At 41.6% G+C, this 21,203-nt stretch overlaps 1 protein-coding gene across 9 annotated transcripts in view; it reads left to right on the top strand.

The window, feature by feature from the left end:
- Positions 1-21,203, top strand: part of pros (homeobox protein prospero) — an 844,893-nt gene that overhangs the window by 621,085 nt on the left and 202,605 nt on the right. For all 9 annotated transcript variants that reach the window (XM_071660582.1, XM_071660580.1, XM_071660581.1 and 6 more), the window contains one exon: positions 8,322-8,403. In XM_071660582.1, the coding sequence (XP_071516683.1) occupies positions 8,376-8,403 (28 nt within the window). In that variant the 5' untranslated portion in view covers positions 8,322-8,375. The remainder of the gene's footprint in view (positions 1-8,321; positions 8,404-21,203) is intronic.

Raw genomic sequence — 21,203 nt, 5'->3', positions numbered from 1 at the left:
TTAACCTTCCCACATCTTCAATCTGTCTGACCTCCAAATTCCAGCTAAACCACTTACACTTTCCGTCTCTACTGCTCTCATTTTTGACATCAAGAACGTTGTTTAGACTAGTTTTGTAATGAAACTTTTCTCTCTTTTTCTTCCACTTTGATCTTTCCCCTCGCTGTCTACCATTTAGTTTTTGTTTTTGTTTTTTCCCCTAGTTTCCGTGTGTTATATATCATTTAATCTTTATCCTGTCATGAACTCCATCTTACTTTTTTTCTTATGCCTCTCCTCCTCCCCCTTCCTCCCCTCCTCCTCCTCCTCCCCATTCTCTCATCTCATACAGCCACTCTCCCCCCTAACCCCCAAGTCTCCCAGGACTTGGCTATATATCCCTCCCACCAACATATGGGCTAATTATCACCTCGCCTTTGTTGCCACTTTGGCCCCAATCATGTTATATACTTTGTTCTTCCCCACACGCTCCCCATTTTTGTTCCACTCGACACTCCGTTTTCTCCGACTTTTTTTTGTCTCTAACTTTCTTTCAAGATGATTCATGACGTTCTTTTTATTTGCTCTAGTAATATATCACTGCATCATTATCATGATTTCAATGGCTTTCATGATTTTTTCTGCTGTCTTTCATCGTATATCATTATTCAGTGCGCTATCTTTTGCTGTTACATTGATCAGGGAACTATTAATGGTTGATTCATTTGCTTTCTATACCTCGTAATGGTGTTTTGAATTATTTTTGTTTTGCGTTTCCCCTCTTCATATTGACGAGATTTTGATTAGAGTTACCTTTTTGATATTCAGTGTTCGTTTATTGTGATCTGTTTTGTGTATTATCACCTGTAATGAAAAGGAAACTGTGCTGGTAATGTGGGGGTCAGTTTTCCCACAACACACCCCCCCCTCTCTTCACTTCTAACAGCTTCCCTCTCTTCCTTATCCTTCTCTTTCGTCTGCTTCCTCCCCTCCCTCCTCTTCTGTTAGTTCTCCTCTTCCTCCCATTAGTTCTTTTACATTACCTCCTCTTCCATTACCCTTCTGTCTCATCCCTTTCCATCTTTACCCTCAATTTTTCTCTCTGTTTACTAAGCCATTTTAGGCTGACCATCCTTTAACAGTTCACTTCTTCGAATGTTCATTAACAGTGACGGAAACAATCTCCGTTGTAACGATAGTACAAACGAACATGAAGAATTACAAACGAATTCAAGTAGCAGCAAGCCACTGGGTATATTCTTTATAAATACATATAATGACATTAATGACTTTCGTTATGATAAGTGGGGACATTTTTTTCTCTCTCTCCCGCTTAATTACGAAGGATTACAGGGCAGTTCACCGGTTAGCTTCAGGGTCATAACCCCATGAACACAACGGTATGACCCTTAAACACGACACTTAACTATATAGGTACAACCCCGGGACATGATGACCTGCCCTACAGGTTCAGGTTTATACGGGATGATCTTAGTTTTTCCAGGGAGATTGACCTTAATTTACATAGAGGAGGAAAGACCCTAAGCTATCGCAGAGTGAGTGACCTTTGACCCGGGAGAGAGTGGCTCTCACCAGGCGGTCTTCAGGCTCTCCGCTTCAAGTGATAAATTAGAAACGAAGGCAAGAAGGAGGGAAGATCAGTAGGGAGGAAGAATGATAACATATTTACAAACTGTAAATAAAACAGAAAGATCAGAAGGGAAGAAAATACGAGAAAAGAAGAACAAAGAATGAAAAAAGTTGGGAAGAGAAGCATGTAAAGTGGGACTGTACTAGCATACCCTTTCGCACCCCCAGAATTATCAGGGGAGGATACCTTCACTCAGTATAATTCTCTGGGGGTGCATATCACCACCATTGAATGTTTAAGCCGACTACTTAACATTCACTTTAGCCACTCATAAAGCTTTAGCTTTTCTGGATAACACTATTGTTAGATGATATGTTATAACAATACTCTTCTTGTTATCTCTTTCACTGTTTGCTTTATAACTGACGAGTCTTGGGGTCTTATCTTCTGTTATTCTCACTGGATGTTATTAGTGGTTATTTTAGTGTTATCTTTGACGTGTCATTAATGGTAGATTTATCAAAGACTGTTCTTAGCAGAGTTATCTTGACCAACATCAGCGGTTTTACTGTCACGACTTTCCCACAAGATATCCTCATAATAAGTTCGCTATGAGATCTTATACGTTGATCCCACAAACAAGTCAAAGAGTCCAACTTAACTAGCTAACTTACATCTTCACTAAATTTGCATCTTCACAACACCTTCATCTTTTCCACTATACCTTTATCTTCACCGCATCGTGATCCTCACTCCATTCTCATATTCACTCATACCTCATTTCACTCCAAAAGTCATATTCATCACGCCTGTCTTCAGTACACTATCATCTTCACTACACCATCTTCACAACCTCTCCTTACGTTCACTACATCCTTATCTCCATCACATCCTGTCTTCGCGATATCTTTATCTACACTAAGCTTGGTTCAATAGCAGCTTGCGGTTGGCCTTGAACCAGCCTTAGATGAATTTGTGTTCACTATACTCTTCGCTACACCCACATCTTGACAATGCCTTTATCTTCACTATTCACTACACCCTTATCTTAACAATGCCCTTATCTTCACTATTCACTACACCCTTAACAATGCCCTTATCTTCACTGTTCACTACACCCGTATCTTAACAATGCCCCTAACAACCCTTGAGCACAACGTTACAACTCTTGAACACGACGTTACGAACATTGGACACGACGTTACGACCCTTGAACACGACGTTACGACCCTTGAACACGACTTTAATACCCTTGAGTACGACGGTACGACCCTTAGATTTGATGACTTGGTCTATGACTTGAACTTTAAGGGTCAGGTCAAAGAACGAGGCCTTCATTACCAAAGGCTTGTACGGTCGTGCTTAAGGGCTGTGTATTCAATGATTTTTATGACGGCTCTATCACGTCTGTTTCCTCAGATTACATAATCTCATAGACGTAATATGGCATCACTACTTCAGAAGACTGCTATTCAATAATAATGACAATTTGTGTGGTGACATTATTGGACAAATCTATAAGTACCTCCATTTTCCTTAGGAGAAAAGCTGTGTTACTGAGAATCAAAAACAGCAAGTCTATAATTTAGTAATGCAAATAAGGTTGATAGTTATCTCTTCACACTGCTTTAGTCACAAAGGATCCTTCTATTTCAAATCAAGATTATCACGTTTGTGTATTTTTTTTTATGAACGTTGGCGTTGTAGAGAGTTGTCCAATGGGCTCACCACTCGTTGACAGAGTCCATTATCACAAAGTTGTACAGTCGGGACCACAACTCGCTGACAGACTCCATTATCGTAAAAGAACGGACGGGCGTATCTCTCTAAGACGAACACATGGCTCATACATTCGGATTTCCCGCCGGTTCTCCAATTACGCTCACAAACTGTGTCGCCTAGTGCCACTTCATAATAACCTTAACTATCATTCTTGAACGGATTTTACAATCATGATGAAATCATGAATTGCCCATAACTTTAATGGCGGAGTGACTAGTCTAGAATGTTATCATCTTATCGGTTTGGTATACATAGTGTTCCAATGGAGCGATATGGCAGCGCCGGAGTTGTTGAGACCAATGCGCGGGTTTTTTGAATCCCCAGAGAGGGCGCGGGTGTTGGCCACACTGCATTTTGTAATCTCCAGATGTGATTTGCATATGAATCGTAAGCACTTGGTCTGTGATATGAGCATTTCTCAATTAATCATTTGGGTTTAAGCTAAATTACATTTTCGATGGCTTGCGTCGGGGGAGAAGGCTTTGTGCTGGTAGTGTCTATCTAAAGTCTTTGTTATGTAGGTAACGACGCGTTAAACAGTTCAGAGTAAAACTACCTTGAGAAACTCGGTTTAACATCATTACATCAGCTCTTTTCAAGCAAAATGTAAACTTGTACGCCAAATTACATGAGTACGAGAGATCCTTTACATCAACAAGTAGTAACTAAACATTACCCCCAAAAGTATATGACATAAAACTTAGAAAGTAATAAGAAAAAAGAAAGGTTGGGTAATTGGTGCGAATGATGAATAAACTAAGAGAGAGAGAGAGAGAGAGAGAGAGAGAGAGAGAGAGGGAGAGAGAGAGAGAGAGAGAGAGAGAGTTACCTACGACATTTTACTTGATGGCAGCGGGTGTACATACGAGTACCTAATGAAGAGCTTTTCGCCTTGTGGTACGCAGAGGGAGATGAGGGAGAGAATCAGTCGGAGGTGCATGAGATGTAAGGGAGGGAGGGAGGGTTGAGGAGGGGAGGTGGTATGACGAGGGTCTGGAGTAGTTAAGGAGGGGTGGGGGGAGGGAAAAGGAGGGAGGGAGGGATGGAGGGAGGTAACCTGCTAAGCTTTTCCCATCTGACGCTCATCACATCTTTTCGTCCAAGATACCAGCATCATTGTGTCATTATCTGGTCCCCCAAGCTTCACTTGACTGACCACATCTTGACGTTTCTCTTCTATCCCAACCTCTCCCTCCCAGACCAGTCCCATCTTGCGAGATGACCAGCGTCTGCTGGCTCTTGGGAGGAAATTGAGTGAAGCCTTAGACTGGCTTGGCTTGAACGAAGCCCAGTGGGAGCGCGTAAGGACCAGGTGGTAAGGCGCCGCGCGGACCCGCCAGCACGCGGCATGTGCCCTCGCCCGCACGCGCTTACTCATGCCACATCTCTTTATACAACCGCTCATTTTAGCGTTATTCTGAGTATTCTAGGTTTCTTCTTCAGAGCCAATTTTTCTCCTCGGGTTATAGTTGACTTTACAGTATTTGAAGAGAAACTGTTGGTGATGATAGCTCATCTGTGTTGATGGTGGCGAAGCCATGGAGATTTGGCAGAGACGGAGGGCTGAGGAAGGTTGTGATCTCGATGGCCAGGGAAACTGGCGATCGTTTGGCCGGCCGAGCGTGGCCGGGCCAAACACGGCAGGGAGGGAGGTAGACCGCTGCGGGCACACGCGTACCCCTGTGCTAACCCCCCCACACTACTATCCCTGTGGGACTTGGGTAACATTACCTCCGGTCTTCACTAACCTTAGGGATCTCATTACCTCTGGGGATTTTGGGGTAAGATTACCCCCTAGCGTCCACTACCCCCATGGCCCTGGCCATCACTACCTCCCCCCAAGGAAACTTGGCCACCAATACCCCCCAGGGACCCAACAATGTAATACTACCCCTGGGGACCTGCCCATCACTGCCCATGGGGACCTAACCACCACTACCCCCTTGAGACCTGGCCATATTACCCCGGGGATCTGGCTATCACCACCCCTTGGGGTAACAAACAAGGTGTCGATACCGCCAAAGACCATGTAACCAAACATACCCACATTCGTTTTCTGTCATAGTCGATCTAATTGTCTCATTCTTCGTCGAGTACAAGTAACATGAGCTTTAGAATGAGTTTTGTGAAGATGTTTATTAACTTTCTTTAGCGTTAAGATATTGTTTTCATAGAAATATGAAGTTTGAAATTCATTTAGCCAAACTTATGGTACCTTATCACCAGCAATGGTTTGCGAAGCTCTACCAATGGTTACCGGAGCCTTAACTATGGTGTCTGGTCTTTAACAATGTTCTCTCCAACCTTTACCATGGTTTCGTTTCCTTAACAACGGTTTGTAGATCCTTAAACTGTGGTTCTGAGTCATAACAATGGTCTCTGCATCTATAACCATTGTTCCATGTACTAAACAATGGTGTCTGGAGCCTTACTTGTGCTGAGAGATCACCTGTAGATATGGCTTTCCCCTCCCCATGTTTTTTTGAAGTTTGTATATCAGCTAACTTATATTTCTTTCTTGTATCTCTCCTGATGATGATGATTATTACACGAAAGTGCACTCGGGAACTTATCGTGTTTCATTTTCCCCGTGGACTCGTAGGAATATATATATAACAGATGTAAGGTGAATGACACCTAGCAATAATACAAAGATAACAAAGCAGGATTATATGAAGGTTCAATGTGTTTACTATATAATTTCGAATCAGTATTTCATATGAAGTCTAATGAGGCAATGAGATAATGATATAGTAAGATGTGTCAAGTGTTAAGTGTGTCAGATTTGTTAGGTATGATGTTTGTCACATGTTCCAGATGTGATGTGTCATATGTATGATGTTACAAGTGTAATTTGCGTCATTGTGGTCTCTGGTTTGCGTCAGGCGTTGTAAGTGTCCCTATGTCAGATGTGTCATATATTATAGGTATGATGTATGTCATAAGTAATGTGTCAGTCATGATGTATGCCAGATATGTCAGATGTAATTTGCACCAGGTGTGTCACGTGTAATGTGTCAGATGCAAGGAGGTGAGTCTGATAGACATGTGAGGAGTGTTGTATTGCAGTATCATTTGTGTGTGTCAGACTTGTCAGGTTTCAGGTGTGTGTCAGACTTGTTTGGTTTCAGGTGTGTGTGTGTGTGTGTGTGTGTGTGTGTGTGTGTGTGTGTGTGTGTGTGTGTGTGTCAGGTGTTATGTCTCGGGTATTTGTCTGGTTTTACGACAGATGTGGCAGATGTTATGTGTGCCATATGACAGGTGTGATTCCTCAGGTGTGTTGAGTATGATGTGTGCCAGATGTGTGTTACGTCTGATGAGTTCGTATATAGCGAGTTGATCAGGTGTGTGGGCAGCCAGCCTCTCAGCCTGGCCTGCGCCTTCTACTGTTACTGTATATACTGACGCCTGGTCCCTGGCACACGCCAGCACACGCCCTCCCGTCCCTCCACGCCAACACACTCCCTTCCATCCCCCCCAACGTCACTACACGCCCTCCCATACCCCCACGCCACCACACGCCCTCCCATACGCCAAACCACCACACACTGAATATTCTCTTGGCTATCTACACGATAAGCGTGGATAAGAACATTCTCTCTCTCTCTCTCTCTCTCTCTCTCTCTCTCTCTCTCTCTCTCTCTCTCTCTCTCTCTCTCTCTCTCTCTCTCTCTCTTCCAGAAGCTTCTGGAGCTCAAAGCCTGCGCTCCTTCCAGAAGCAGGAAAGTGATGGATTCCTTCAGAGTTGTTAGTCGGGTCCGTAATTCCAATCGACTCTGATAGTGATTCACCTTCCCCGATGGTGACTTTTCATTCAGAGACTAACCACAAACAAGGCGAAATCCAGTAACACCTTTTACGTATAGATTGATAGATAGATGTACAAACAAATAGATCGATAGATAAATACAGATAGATCGTATATACGGTATACATTTACTATTCAGAGATTGGGTCTTTTCCTCCCCTTCCTTTTATCTCTTCCTTCCCATTATCCCTTCCATCATTTCTACATAGCTTGAAGATGCCTCCCAGACACATATCCTTCCTGGGGAGTGAGTGAGAGGAAGTACAGAGTAAGGGGAGAGTAGTGAGAGGTGTGACCTCGCCTCTCCCTGGCCTGTGAATCTAGTGCGTCGTGAACCACCTCCTCCTCCTCCCCCCTCTCCCTTCTTATCGTGTTACAGTAAACATTACTCCTCTCTCTCTCTCTCTCTCTCTCTCTCTCTCTCTCTCTCTCTCTCTCTCTCTCTCTCTCTCTCTCTCTCTCTCTCCTATTTCGTTATTTTCGCCTCTGGGCTCCCTTATAGTCGTCGATTCTTTTGAACGCATCGTTAACGTCACCCAAGTAAGAATGGTCAGGTGTTAGGAAGGACATGAGAGGGTAGAAGGAGTCCAGAGCTTGACGGTGTAGGGAAAGAAACAGACAGAACAACCGCCTGGCCTTGGGTTGCCAGCGACCAGGCAGTAAACATGTGACGCAGTAGCTTGCCGAATATTACATGGTCGAGTTATTGGCACTCTGGCAGCAAGCAGTCGAGAGGAGAAACCGAAATGAAATTGATAAAAAAAAAGGAAAAAGAGAACTTACAATGTGGCGAAGGCCAGAATGTCAAGCTTAGGAGTCATACTGGGAGAGTCGATGTACTGGAAAGCTGAATGTGGAAAGGTAAGACCTCCTCGTAAATGTGAGCAGTAACATTAGTAGTGTAGTAGTAGTAGTAGCAGTATCAGTAGTTGTAGTAGTAGTAGTACTAGAAGTAGTAGTATTGTTATTGTTACTTCTTGAGTGTTGGAAATCATTTTTATGGGTTCTTTTTACTGTTCCATAATGTTCCTTTGCGTTGCACGATCTTGTTTTCAATGTTCTGAGATTGTTTCTAAGTTTTTCATGTGTTATTCTTACAAATATAACATTCTCTTCCCTCACAGTGGCTCTTGGGGACTAACTATGGTCATCTCATTGCAGATAGTTGGTTGTAGAACGAGCAGGGGAGTATAACAAGGTCATCAGACGCCCGTCATGAATCACCACTTAGCGCCCGGGCAAGGTAAGTGTCATGAGGGTCACTCATCCTTATCCAATTCCATTTAAGTGTACTGTATTCATGGTTTGTGTGTCTATGTGTATTTCACTCGGATTCTAGAAATGTCTTGCAGGGAAAAAGACCTGATTGAAGATAGTGGTCATTCAGAGGAAGTGCATATATATATATATATATATATATATATATATATATATATATATATATATATATATATATATATATATCGGTTTGACGACGTATATTGATATCATATGTATGAATACATATTTTCACTACTTTTCTTAACATCTTACGGTTCTCCAACATCTGAATGCGTGGAATATAGTGTATTTTCATCTTGCAGTCTTTGTTTATTACTACTAAAGTCAAAGTCTCCCATTTCCGGCCGTAGAGACGCTCTTAAGGGTCATTTTCATTAACAGGGAATTCATGAAATTGGCGCATAAGGTCATGTCAGGTCATCTTGCGGTCACCAATACCTGGGCTCGAACTAGCGGCCTTGGCCTTCATATGCAAGTGCTCTGACCACTCATCCACAGCCGTCTCTCTCTCTCTCTCTCTCTCTCTCTCTCTCTCTCTCTCTCTCTCTCTCTCTCTCTCTCTCTCTCTCTCTCTCTCTCTCTCTCTCTCTCTTTTGAAGCATTTATATATATATATATATATATATATATATATATATATATATATATATATATATATATATATAGTTGGATACTGCAGGCAAATTATGTAATGCTGAGTACTTCCGTGTACAGTACTGCGTACAGATGCAATAGAGTACCCAGGTACACGTAGGCACAAGGGTTTTATAATATTGCAACATTTCTATTCTCTTTTTTTGTGTTTGGGATCGTAACATGTTTATGGTTCTGATAGTTTTATGAACGTGGTATTGTCATGTTTTGAAATCTGTCGTATTAATCCCCGAGTTTTTTGTGTTTTTTTTAAGCAGGATGTGTAACTTGTACATCTGTTACCTTGTTATGTAAATATCTCGTTACGGTGTAGAGATAGATACTCCGTTACTGTAAATAGATATACTGTTAACGATGTATAGATACCTATTATGGTATATAGAAGGGGGATTAATTCACCATGTCTTCTACTAACACGCTGACGTGCATGAAATGTATATATATATATATATATATATATATATATATATATATATATATATATATATATATATATTGTGTGGGTGTTTGTGCGTGTGTGATACGAAAATACTGAGCTGAATACCAGTAAGTATTTGTTGATAAAAAGCCAAAACATCTCATCCATTACTGTCCTCACTGGAAAACATGCAAGTTACCTAATCTAATTAGTCTTGGTACCAATAGACCTACTCCAGCCTCAGCATCACTCAAACTGTCATAAGCACATGATAGATGTTTCCCTGTGTGTCTACCACACCTCCTACTTCACCAGTCTTTCCGCCCACCATGATGTTTTATCTCTCCCGTTGTGCAGGTTTTCATTTCAGTCCTTGTGTCTGTGAGCTGTGAAGATCAGCCATACGAGGAGTGACCATTATATTCTTTCTTTCTTTCACGTCGAACAGCGCTGTGGAATTCTCTGCCTTCCCTCGTTTTCTCTCCTCATCTAACCCTTCCATCTTTAAGGATCAGGTCTGCAAACACCCAAGGTGTTCTAATCAATTTCTTCTTTTTTTTCATTCCCTATATTCTCTGTGACCATCTGAAGTGTGTCAAGATCAGAGCATGTTTATTTCGCCTGTTACCTTATCTGTCACACGGTGATTGTTACGGTAGCAACACTTTCCAATCCATCAGTACGATAATGGTTGATGTGTTATACTGGTGAGCAAGAAAAAAACATCTGCTGCTTCTACGATAGTTGTTACGTCCTCCTGAAATGCTGTGGTTTTGTTGGCCTGCCGGACGTATGAGAGTTAGTTCCCTTCCAAGTGTACGATAATCTTACTTTTTTAAGTGTACGATGATAATGTTACCCTGCCAAATGTACAATGATAATATGAACTTGTCTTTAAGTGTACTGTTACCCTGCCAGGTGTACGATGATAACGTCACCCTGCTAAGTGTACGATAGTTGTCCTATTGTGCCAAATACGTACTTGCAGTGTCACAATAAGGTTTACGGTTGCTAAAACACACACACACACACACACACACACACTCCCTCTCTCTCTCTCTCTCTCTCTCTCTCTCTCTCTCTCTCTCTCTCTCTCTCTGAGGAGTGAATATATGATAAAGCAATATGTGGTAACAACAGTAAGCAAAACTATGTAGATAGATATAGATAGATAAGATAGATAGATAGATATGACATTATCATCTTAAGTGGATGAAAAGGAGTACAATCTCGCCGAGGAGGTTTTCGTTCCAAGGAGACCAAATTATCCTTCTGAGAGAAGGGCAACCTTGAAGGCCCAGAACCCTCATAGGAAGGTTCTGGGGCCGTATGACAATCATATATATATATAAACTTCAGTATTATAAACATAACAATGGTATGCAAATTACATATTTGCACTTCATGGAAGGTTGTCGCTGGGTGGTGCAGCGCCAATGGGAAATCTACTCAGCCTTTCATATGACCTGACCTTGGCGAGGTCAGGTGTGGTCTGGTTTGGTCAAGGTATTGAGGCCTACTGACCCAGGACGAGGGGTCGATTGTTGGCTCACAGGAGGCTGGACAGCGTCGATAGTTAAGGACAGATGTGGAGACATGGTACCGTCGTACCGTCGTGTTCAAGGGTCGTACCGTCGTGATCTTTGGTCGTACCGTCGTCCTCTTTTTGGTCGCACCGTCGTGGTCTTTGACCGTACCGTCCTACCCATGGTTGAGCCGTCGTGCTCAAGGGTCGTACTGTCATGCTAATAGGGTCAAGGGTACCTGCCATCAACTTGTACCACACAGTGTACGTAAAGCATTGTTATGGTCAAATTCCGTGGAGTGATCTGTCCATAATTTACCTTAAACAAAGTCACGTAATGTTTTCAATTCATGTTAACTTCTGTTTCTATCTAAGCCTTTTCAAATAAGCTCTTTAGGATATTTCTAGCAAATCTAGCACAAATATAGCTATGTCCTGTATATATAAAGTTTATATGTTTCGAAAAGTTATGTCATAGGACAAATATTAGCAGTAAGTAGGTGACAGTCATGCTTCCACGTGCTCACCCACAATGTTTGATCATATATATATATATATATATATATATATATATATATATATATATATATATATATATATGTGTGTGTGTGTGTGTGTATGTGTGTGTGTGTGTGTGTGTGTGTGTGTGTGTGTGTGTGATTTTCTTTTTAATAAAGAATATATGAATTTATAAATAAATGGAGATAACTCAATAATTGAATCACACACACACACACACACACACACACACACACACACACACACACACACACACACACACAAGCCGTTAATCACATATCCGGGCAAACAGCAGACTGAATAGTGGTGGGCACATCACCTACATTGTCTGAGATAAGACTGAGCAAACGTTGTGAGCAGCAAGCAAAATGGGACGATTTGCTGGTGCGTTTTGATGAGGAAGGGGGAGATTGGGGAGCTGATGGGGTGGGAATTATTTGGGGTGGTTGATGGGGAAAGGGAGAGTAACAGGAAAGGAAACTTTACTCGTAAATATCCCCGGTAAGCCTGTCTGTCTCCCAACCTCTATTGTCGTGACCCATCCCTGTCAGATCCTCAAACATATGTCCTTTTTTATATAAGATAGAAATTGCCCATTAGGGAATATCTTACTTTCAGTTGTACAACTTTATCATGGCCACAAAATGTCCTGTTGTTATGGATGGTTCATTTATTCATTGCCTTGTTCCGTATGGTAATATTCATTCAACATTGTCTCTTTTCTTTCTTCATCTTTCCTCCTTTATCCTCCATCCCTGTACCTCCTATCTACCGTCCATCATTTTCTCCTTCCCGTTAACACCCTCATCCTCTCCCCCTCTCCTCCTCCTCCTCCTCCTCCTCCTCCTCCTTGTTAAGCCCCAAACGGCCTGCCATTTGGCAGTTATCAGGTCAGGTCAACCTCTCAAAGGTACCCACCTATTTTTAGACAGTTGTGTTGGTGACGTGTTTTGTTTTCATACTTTACTGACGATGTTTCCTACTTTATTGACCCAGTAGTTTGACCTCATGAGCAAGACTACTTTATTGACCCAGTTGTTTGACCTCATGAGTATGACTACTTTACCGACCCAGTTGTTTGACCTCATGAGCAAGACTACTTTATTGACCCAGTTGTTTGACCCCATGAGCAAGACGGTTTGGACCTTTCCCACGAGCGTTATGTGTGTGTATTATGCATACAGAAAAGGTAAATCATCACATGCACACATAAGTTCATACGCAATATCACCGCGCGATTAGTGTATTGATAGTTTGCAATGAAGCATTTAATAGAGAATCTAGCTTTTGTACCGGACTCACTCTCCTCGTATCCAGAGCTTACAAACAGACAGTTACAGGACAAACAAGCTGTCAGAGGAAGGGCAAACTAGCAGTTAGAGGCAAGACAAACAGTTATAAACAAGAAAATCAGGTAGTTAGAGGCAGAACAAACAGGTAGATAGAGGCAGGACAGGCAGTTAGAGACAGGATAAACACGCTGATATGATCACCATAAATACCCTTGCTCCCTTTGTTTACGTTCGATCAGCTGATCCGGTCACGTGACCGGAGGTTCCCGCGCGTCCACGTACCTCGTGACACGTGGTAGGCTAAATTAGGCCACCGGTAATTTTGACCTCCGTTAATTAGGCCTCTGCCTAATTAGACCTCAGTTCAAATAGGCCTCCCCTGAATTAGGCTTCACACGGTTCTAATGACATGATATAGAAGCAAGTTCAGGTGTAGTTTTGGTCCTCGTGAGATAATTCAGGTTGGCTTAAGGTCATTAGTTACCTGGGAGAGAATAAGGAAGGGATGGTTTATGGTGGGCGTTCAGCAGGTTGAGTTTTGCTGATGGTTTGTCTCACCTTGTCTGGCTGATTTGGGTTGTTTTGGTAAAGAATAGTCCTGGGCGAACTTTGGTTGAATCCACCCTCTCTCTCTCTCTCTCTCTCTCTCTCTCTCTCTCTCTCTCTCTCTCTCTCTCTCTCTCTCTCTCTCTCTCTCTCTCTCTCCCAGACAGGAAAGCGGATCTCACATTATATCATTTTTACTTTTTTGCGACTTTCATAAAATATTGATTTTCAGGGGGGGAATAATTAAATTTTTTCTCTACTGAATATATCTGCAGTGGTTCGTATAAATAAAATTATCCTCTGTCGGCCAAGTCGTGGCGAATTCTGAGATTTTTTCGTATATATCCATTGCTTAGACTAACGAAGTTAACAACAAACAAATATAATTTGCAAATTCCATTATTTTCCTTCCGTTGGAAAAAAAATGATTTTGGCAGAACAGCTGGAACAAGTGAGTTTTATTTTGCCTTGAATGGTTGCAAGGCTTTCTAATATTTGGTTTGTTATGGTTGAGGTCATTTAGAACAGTTTTAGATGATTTTATATAAGGAAATGTTTAAGGTCTTTATCATTTCGTAGACGTGTGAATGTCTTAAAAGGAAAACATGAGATCAATCAGATTATGGAGTTATTAAAACCGTAGAAAAGTGGGTCGGCGGATTCTTATGCGTTCGGGGAAAAAACAGGGACAGGTTTATGCCCTTTTAAAGAGGGAGAGAGAAAAAACTGACTTACTTTTGGGAGATCTGCCGAAGCACTTTAAAAAATGGCAGTTATCAGATGTACTTTATGTGTATGGCTGTTTAAGGTGTACGCACTTTAGGACAATAGTAGGTACCCTTTGCATAGTAGCTAACATACTTCAAAGGTTTATTAATGCATTATAGATTATCTGTGCGTTTTGGAATATTTCCAGACGCACTATGGGGGAAATGGTGGTGTCTGATGTATTTTAGTCGAAGCAAAAGGACTTTTCGAACGTAAGGGTCAGGTAGATAGTTGTTTTTTTGTAGATAACATACATAGTTCATCTAACACACTGCCTTAAAATGAATAACGGTCGTAAGTCGTAAATACAGTGGGCGTTACATGGAGGATATATTCTGTATATAATTCAAAAAGCTTCTTCTTCTTCTTCTTCCTTAACGATACGAGCGTGTCTCCTGAAGGTAATCTGTGCTCCAACCACCATGCCTGCCCACCAGGTGCTAAGGTAGAACCTTACCCCCTCACCCCCACTCCCCCACGTTAACCCTTCCGGTCTGAACTCCCCCAAAAGGCTTCCACCTGGATACGCCACCATCACCCTCCTACTCCACCCTATCCTACAGTAAGTAATGCCTCTCTGACGCCTTCATCTGTCTGGGCATGACGCCATCAGGCCTCAAGTAACAGGATGTTATGGGTCAGCGAGATGTTAGGTTAACATGTATGGGATGTTTGGTCTTAGTTACAGGATGTTAGATTAAGAGAGTGGGGGATATTTGGGCTCGCTTGTGAGATGTTAGAATCAAGTCCTGGGATATTTGTCCTTAAGTGACGACATGATGCAATTAGGCTCTAGGATCATGGAAGATGATGGAATGTTTCCTCTCGAATGTTTAAGTCGAGAGTTTTTAGATAGTTTAAGGATTCTTAGTCCCGAAAGCTGTTGGAAAAGATGTTAGAAGTGTGATGTTGTGTATATCATACAGGACATTTATTCCTAGTAGATGCTGGTCAAAAGGAATCTAACTACTCGTAAATATATGATCCAAGACGATGTAGGAGTTTAGTGTTGTGTATAGTGAAGATGTGGACATCAGAGAACTAGAGACAGAATGGAGGTAGGAGAATAAGGCCCAGTTTATTTCGTAAACGTCATGATTTTGAAACATTAGCGGAACTTTGATATATATATATATATATATATATATATATATATATATATATATATATATATATATATATATATATATATATATATATATATATGTATATATATATATATATATATATATATATATATATATATATATATATATATATATATATATATATATATATTTAATTACCTTACAAGCCTTTTATTCATTGTTTATCTTCATGTATCAATTATTTCCTTTCTACGATCCCTTTGTCGGTCGGCATATGGAGATGTACCCAAGGCCACTTTCTCCATCCCTCGTCAATGTTTTCCCATGGGTAAGTTCCGTCTCAGAAATTCTCTCTCTCTCTCTCTCTCTCTCTCTCTCTCTCTCTCTCTCTCTCTCTCTCTCTCTCTCTCTCTCTCTCTCTCTCCCCCATATAGCTCTATATTTCCCAGTGAAATCTCAGCCTCCCTACCCTATAACATAAAGCCGAAAATTGAGTGACTCGAATATGCAAATGTGTTTTTATCCTCTGCGTGTAAGGCTATTTAAGCCCTTATGGTGTCTGTATTTAGGGGTGATATTTAGTTCATTCTTCGTGGGTTCAGGTCATCTCGGTCCTTTTCCTTAGGCTTATTTTCCTAAGGTCTAGGGAAGAAAACAGACGTAGAATGAAGCAGTGTGGCGGCTTCCTGGCCAGTGCTCAACCCCACCCCATTGTTCCTGGTTCCGTTTACTTGTCGGGAGATCATAGTCGGTCGTCTGGTCGAGGAGGAACCTCCCAGTCGACCAGTCAAATGGCCAATACTGAGCCGAATGGTCGACCTTGGATTTTGATAACAATATTGAAGTAACTGGTTATCATCAATGTTAATAAATTATCTTTCATCAAAAACATTGAAAATAATGAGTAACAAAAAATAACATCCAAGCCTTTTTTTATACATTCTTGTATATTCTAATACAGACTGGAATTAAAAAAAAAATAGAAGTAGGAGTTTTTATAAGTGTAAGTTCATGATTCACTTTAACACACTGAGCAGAGGTTGAGGATGTGTGTGTTTGATGTTGTGGAGTTTATATATACGTGATCCAACACTGGGAATTGGATATGGAAGTATAGATAGATCGATAGATAGATAGATAGATAGGTAGATAGGTGATACATACATACACACATAGATACATACATACATACATACATACGTACATAGATACATGCATACATACATACGTACATACATACATACACTGATATATGCATAGACGGACAAACAGATCAATAATGATTTAAAGAGAATCATAGATTCTTTTTTATTTCTTGCATTTCTATGGGTCAGGTCAAATTCTTCTGGGAAATATATTAGAAATCTTCAGTGATTATAAGTCTATATTTCTTTAATAAGCGTTTTACGTAGAATTATTTTTCTCTGGTGAAATCCATCCATTTCGTTCTCTGATATCTTTTGTCGATATTCTTAAGACAATGTATTATATTTCAACCTTTATTTGCCTGGCATGACCAGGTTGTCAGCCCTGCCTGGAATCTGGCCTGTTGGCAACCCTGCGGCAGGTGATGCTAGGTCAAGAGAGGTCGCTGGAAAGGTTGCCATGTAAGGTATTTCTCACAAGCTTATTAGTAGACTCTTAGTATGACTAGTATTCCAGAGAAAACAGGTTTTTGCCTACTAAGTATACGTTACGACTAACATCTTTTTAAGTACTCATTTCCATATATCATTCATTAGATGAATCATACACTGGAACGTGAATAATGGTATAGTATTAAGGTCCACTTGTATGGCAACAGTGAGGCTTGTTTACAGTTGGAGATGAATGGGCTGGACGAGGTAGTCCAGCTGTTAAGGACGGCCTTTAACGGGGCCCGCGTCTTAAAACAGTTGCTGGCCAAGGTCCTATATAAGGGTCGCCGTTTACCTACCGTTAGACCGTTACAGAGGAGTCTACATCTGTTACTTCTTGGATTGTTCGTTATCAATTGCTCTCTCTCTCTCTCTCTCTCTCTCTCTCTCTCTCTCTCTCTCTCTCTCTCTCTCTCTCTCTCTCTCTCTCTCTCTCTCTCTCTCTTCGTACCTGAATATCGTTTTGTGTTTTAGACAGTTCTTACCTTAAGTGTCAGATCAAGGGATAATACCGTTCTCCTCAAGGGTCGTATACCGTCGTGCTCAAGGGTCGTATACCGTCGTGCTCAAGGATCGTATACCGTCGTGCTCAAGGGTCGTATACCGTCGTGCTCAAGGGTCGTATACCGTCGTATGTATGGGGAAAGCAGTCAGTCCACACCATTGCAATGCTCTTGCCTTACAAAAAAAGTTACTCCGGTGCCTATTTATCTTGAGGTCAGGCATTCGTGATAGATATGCCTTATATATATATATATATATATATATATATATATATATATATATATATATATATATATATATATATATATATATATATAATGTATGTATGTATGTATAAGACTGTGATATTATACTACTCCTACAGTGAAGTTTCACTGTATGATGAGGTATTGCATGTACGTTGCTGCAACATGACATGCTACACAGTCACTGCTCTCTCTCTCACAGTGTATGGATCAAACACAAATACACAGTATTATCCAGAGATGAATTTTCACTCGAATGTAATTGAATGTACGCGAATGTTTTTACCCCTTTAGGGGAGAGAGCTCACACACACACACACACACACACACACACACACACACACACAGAGCTTGCATCAGTTATTTATCTATCGACCTGCTCTAAAGGTGAGGATGAACAGCTAGGTTCGCTGCATCCCTAGCTAGGGCGCGAACCCAGGCCCGTGTCTTTCGTAGTCACCATCTCTGACCACCATACTAGAGTGAGTAATGAGACACAGTATGACGAACACCATCGCTTCTAGACGTTGTATGATCCCCTGGAAGGAGGGAGACATATCATTACCACCATTTCTTCCCTTCCAACACCATCGCCACCACACATACCACACAACACCACACAACACCATACCACACAACGATACCGCATCTCAACCCACACAGTTTTCTTCTCTATTTTGTCATCTTATATTTATACATGCACTTCCGGCGCTCTTGTTTCTTTTATGAATATGAAATGTTAATGTTGTTTGTATCCTTGTAGCTTTTATTTTGATGCTTGAATATTCATGTTACTGAGTTTTCTGAGAGTGATATAGATAGATTGACGAGTCATTCAAATGCCTGAAGATAATACCTGTTGAATGTAATCAATTCAACAGTAAATCTTTAAGTATAAGTTGTTGAATTGTTATCTTTTATTTAGCATAGGATTCTTGTATTTATTTATCCTTTGAATAAAATGACTTGACCCCTTGAGTGAGACGACTTAACCCCTTGAGTGAGACGACTTAACCCCTTGAGTGAGACGACTTAACCCCTTGAGTGAGACGACAACTTAACCCCTTGAGTGAGACGACAACTTAACCCCTTGAGTGAGACGACAACTTAACCCCTTGAGTGAGACGACAACTTAACCCCTTGAGTGAGACGACAACTTAACCCCTTGAGTGAGACGACAACTTAACCCCTTGAGTGAGACGACTTAACCCCTTGAGTGAGACGACTTAACCCCTTGAGTGAGACGACTTAACCCCTTGAGTGAGACGACTTAACCCCTTGAGTGAGACGACTTAACCCCTTGAGTGAGACGACTTAACCCCTTGAGTGAGACGACAACTTAACCCCTTGAGTGAGACGACTTAACCCCTTGAGTGAGACGACTTAACCCCTTGAGTACGACGATTCAACCGCTTGAGTACGACGATTTACCTCCTCAAATCCTTGTGGATGACGACTACCTTCTGGGTGTTGGCAGTAGTGGTAAAGGCGGAGCACTGAGCCATCATTTCATTGGCTGTCACGTTCCTCTCTGTTGAGCAGGTTGCTGTCTTTCCTTTCTGCCTCACTTTCCACCTCGCACATAACGCTTGACGACATGTAACTCATACGATTCTTTTTTCCCTTAGTTCTTGAGCAGAATGGGGAAGGCGCCAACGGTACAAGAATACCTATTGTTCACCTCGTGACTCTTAATTCACCTTTGATTCCACGTGGTTTGGAATATCCTGCTAGCCTAAGATGTTTCCTTCTATGTTCCGTACATTTACCTTCCAATCCAACTATTTGCAGCTCTTTGACTATTTAAGTTTCAGCCACGAGGCGTCGGTCTCAACGTCCACAACACACATTACAAAGGTTGGCTTTATTCTCCCCCCTGGATGATCCCAGTGGAGTCATGTCCCTCCCCTCCTCTATTCTTAACAGTCAGGAACAAATAATTGAACACCAACATGAGTTTCAGATCTTCGCGACCTCTCTTGTAACATATTCGACCTCTTCTGTAACGTACTCGACCTCTCCTGTAACATGACCTTTGAATTCTCCTCCTCCAAACTCTCTCGCTATACTTGCATTATCTCGGTCCCCTTGGTTTCTTCCGATCAAAATCTTGTTTCAGCACCTTCGACTAGTCACGATCTCCTTCTGTCCGCCTCGAAACTCCAACTTTGGCACTTGGGAAAGACTCGGACGTCTTCTTGCGCCATATTCATACAGACTCTCTTTTAGAAAGTGTAGTAATTCGCCAGCCAGGGTGCCTCCAGTTGTGCCGGCCGTATGGTTGAGGTTAATTTGACGTGGAAGGACTCCCATATCACTTCTATTAAGCCTTCATTGCCTCAGTCATGGCTCGATCACTGTAGCTGCGTTGCGCGTCGCGTCATGAACAGAACGCACTGGGTCGTGAAACATACTCCCCCGTCTCCTGTAGCCCATTCTGTCTCCATTTCTACTTGGATTCCCATGCAGAGGTGATCTTCCTAGATCATAAAGAGAAAATGTACTGTTTTGACTTCTTTATGTGATAGATCTTCCTCTTTCTTAAAGAAAAAATATCTCAATCAGATTCTGTAATTCAACTATCCTTCCTCTCCTCTGACCTGATCAGTATTTAGCTAACTCGCTAAAGGCGGCTCTCTCCAACATTTCATATTCCTCAGTCCATTTCTAGTGCTCCACCTCAGACGTCCTCTTGCTGAATCCTCCAGGTTCTCTCACAACTAAGGCAGGACAAGGCATACAACCTTTCCTGTTTTAAGAGTCGGCTTTAGAAACACTAGACAAGACCAAACTAATCCTTCCTACATTTGGTTTTTCTTCTCATATCTATTTTACCTTACGTTCGAGTGGCCATGACTTAGGCAGGCTGTTGTCCATGTCATTTCAATTAATGTAAAAAGGGGAAGAATATTTGTGATAGAGAACTTTTGTAATGTTTCAATAACTTTTCATTAATACTGTTTTGATTATATTCTTTATCAGAATCACTGGTTTGTGTTTTCTTTCAGCTAGTCAGACGCATTACGCTAGTTGTAACCACAGTAGGGAATGTGTGTGACAGACTATTGGTAATAACAGTGATGTGATATCGAATCTTACATATATATATATATATATATATATATATACATATATGATTCTTGGCTCCGGCCACAGTGATTGTCAGTCTTATTGGATATTCAGATTCTCTCTCTCTCTCTCTCTCTCTCTCTCTCTCTCTCTCTCTCTCTCTCTCTCTCTCTCTCTCTCTCTCTCTCTCTCTCTCTCTCTCTCTCTCTCTCGTTCGTTCGTTCGTTTCTAAGAAAACGACAAGAGAACAGGCGGGAATATTTAGGTTCCGATGGTCAATACCGCCTTGTGGGAGGCTGTGGCGTATTGTAATACGATTAGTGGAGGACAAGTGTACCAGGCACGTGGTGCTCCTGTGTGTGTGTGTGTGTGTGTGTGTGTGTGTGTGTGTGTGTGTGTGTGTGTGTGTGTGTGTAATCAGTGGGAAGGGGGAGGGAAGTAAGAGACGCTCCCATAACCACACGAACCCCCTTCCCCCAGCCGCCCACTCTCCCTCC

This window comes from Panulirus ornatus, chromosome 72 (genome assembly GCF_036320965.1).
Source record: "Panulirus ornatus isolate Po-2019 chromosome 72, ASM3632096v1, whole genome shotgun sequence".
In the NCBI taxonomy this organism is placed as follows: Eukaryota; Metazoa; Arthropoda; class Malacostraca; order Decapoda; family Palinuridae; genus Panulirus; species Panulirus ornatus.
The sequence above is the reverse complement of the archived record's forward strand: the minus strand, read 5'-3'. Positions and strand labels throughout refer to the sequence as shown.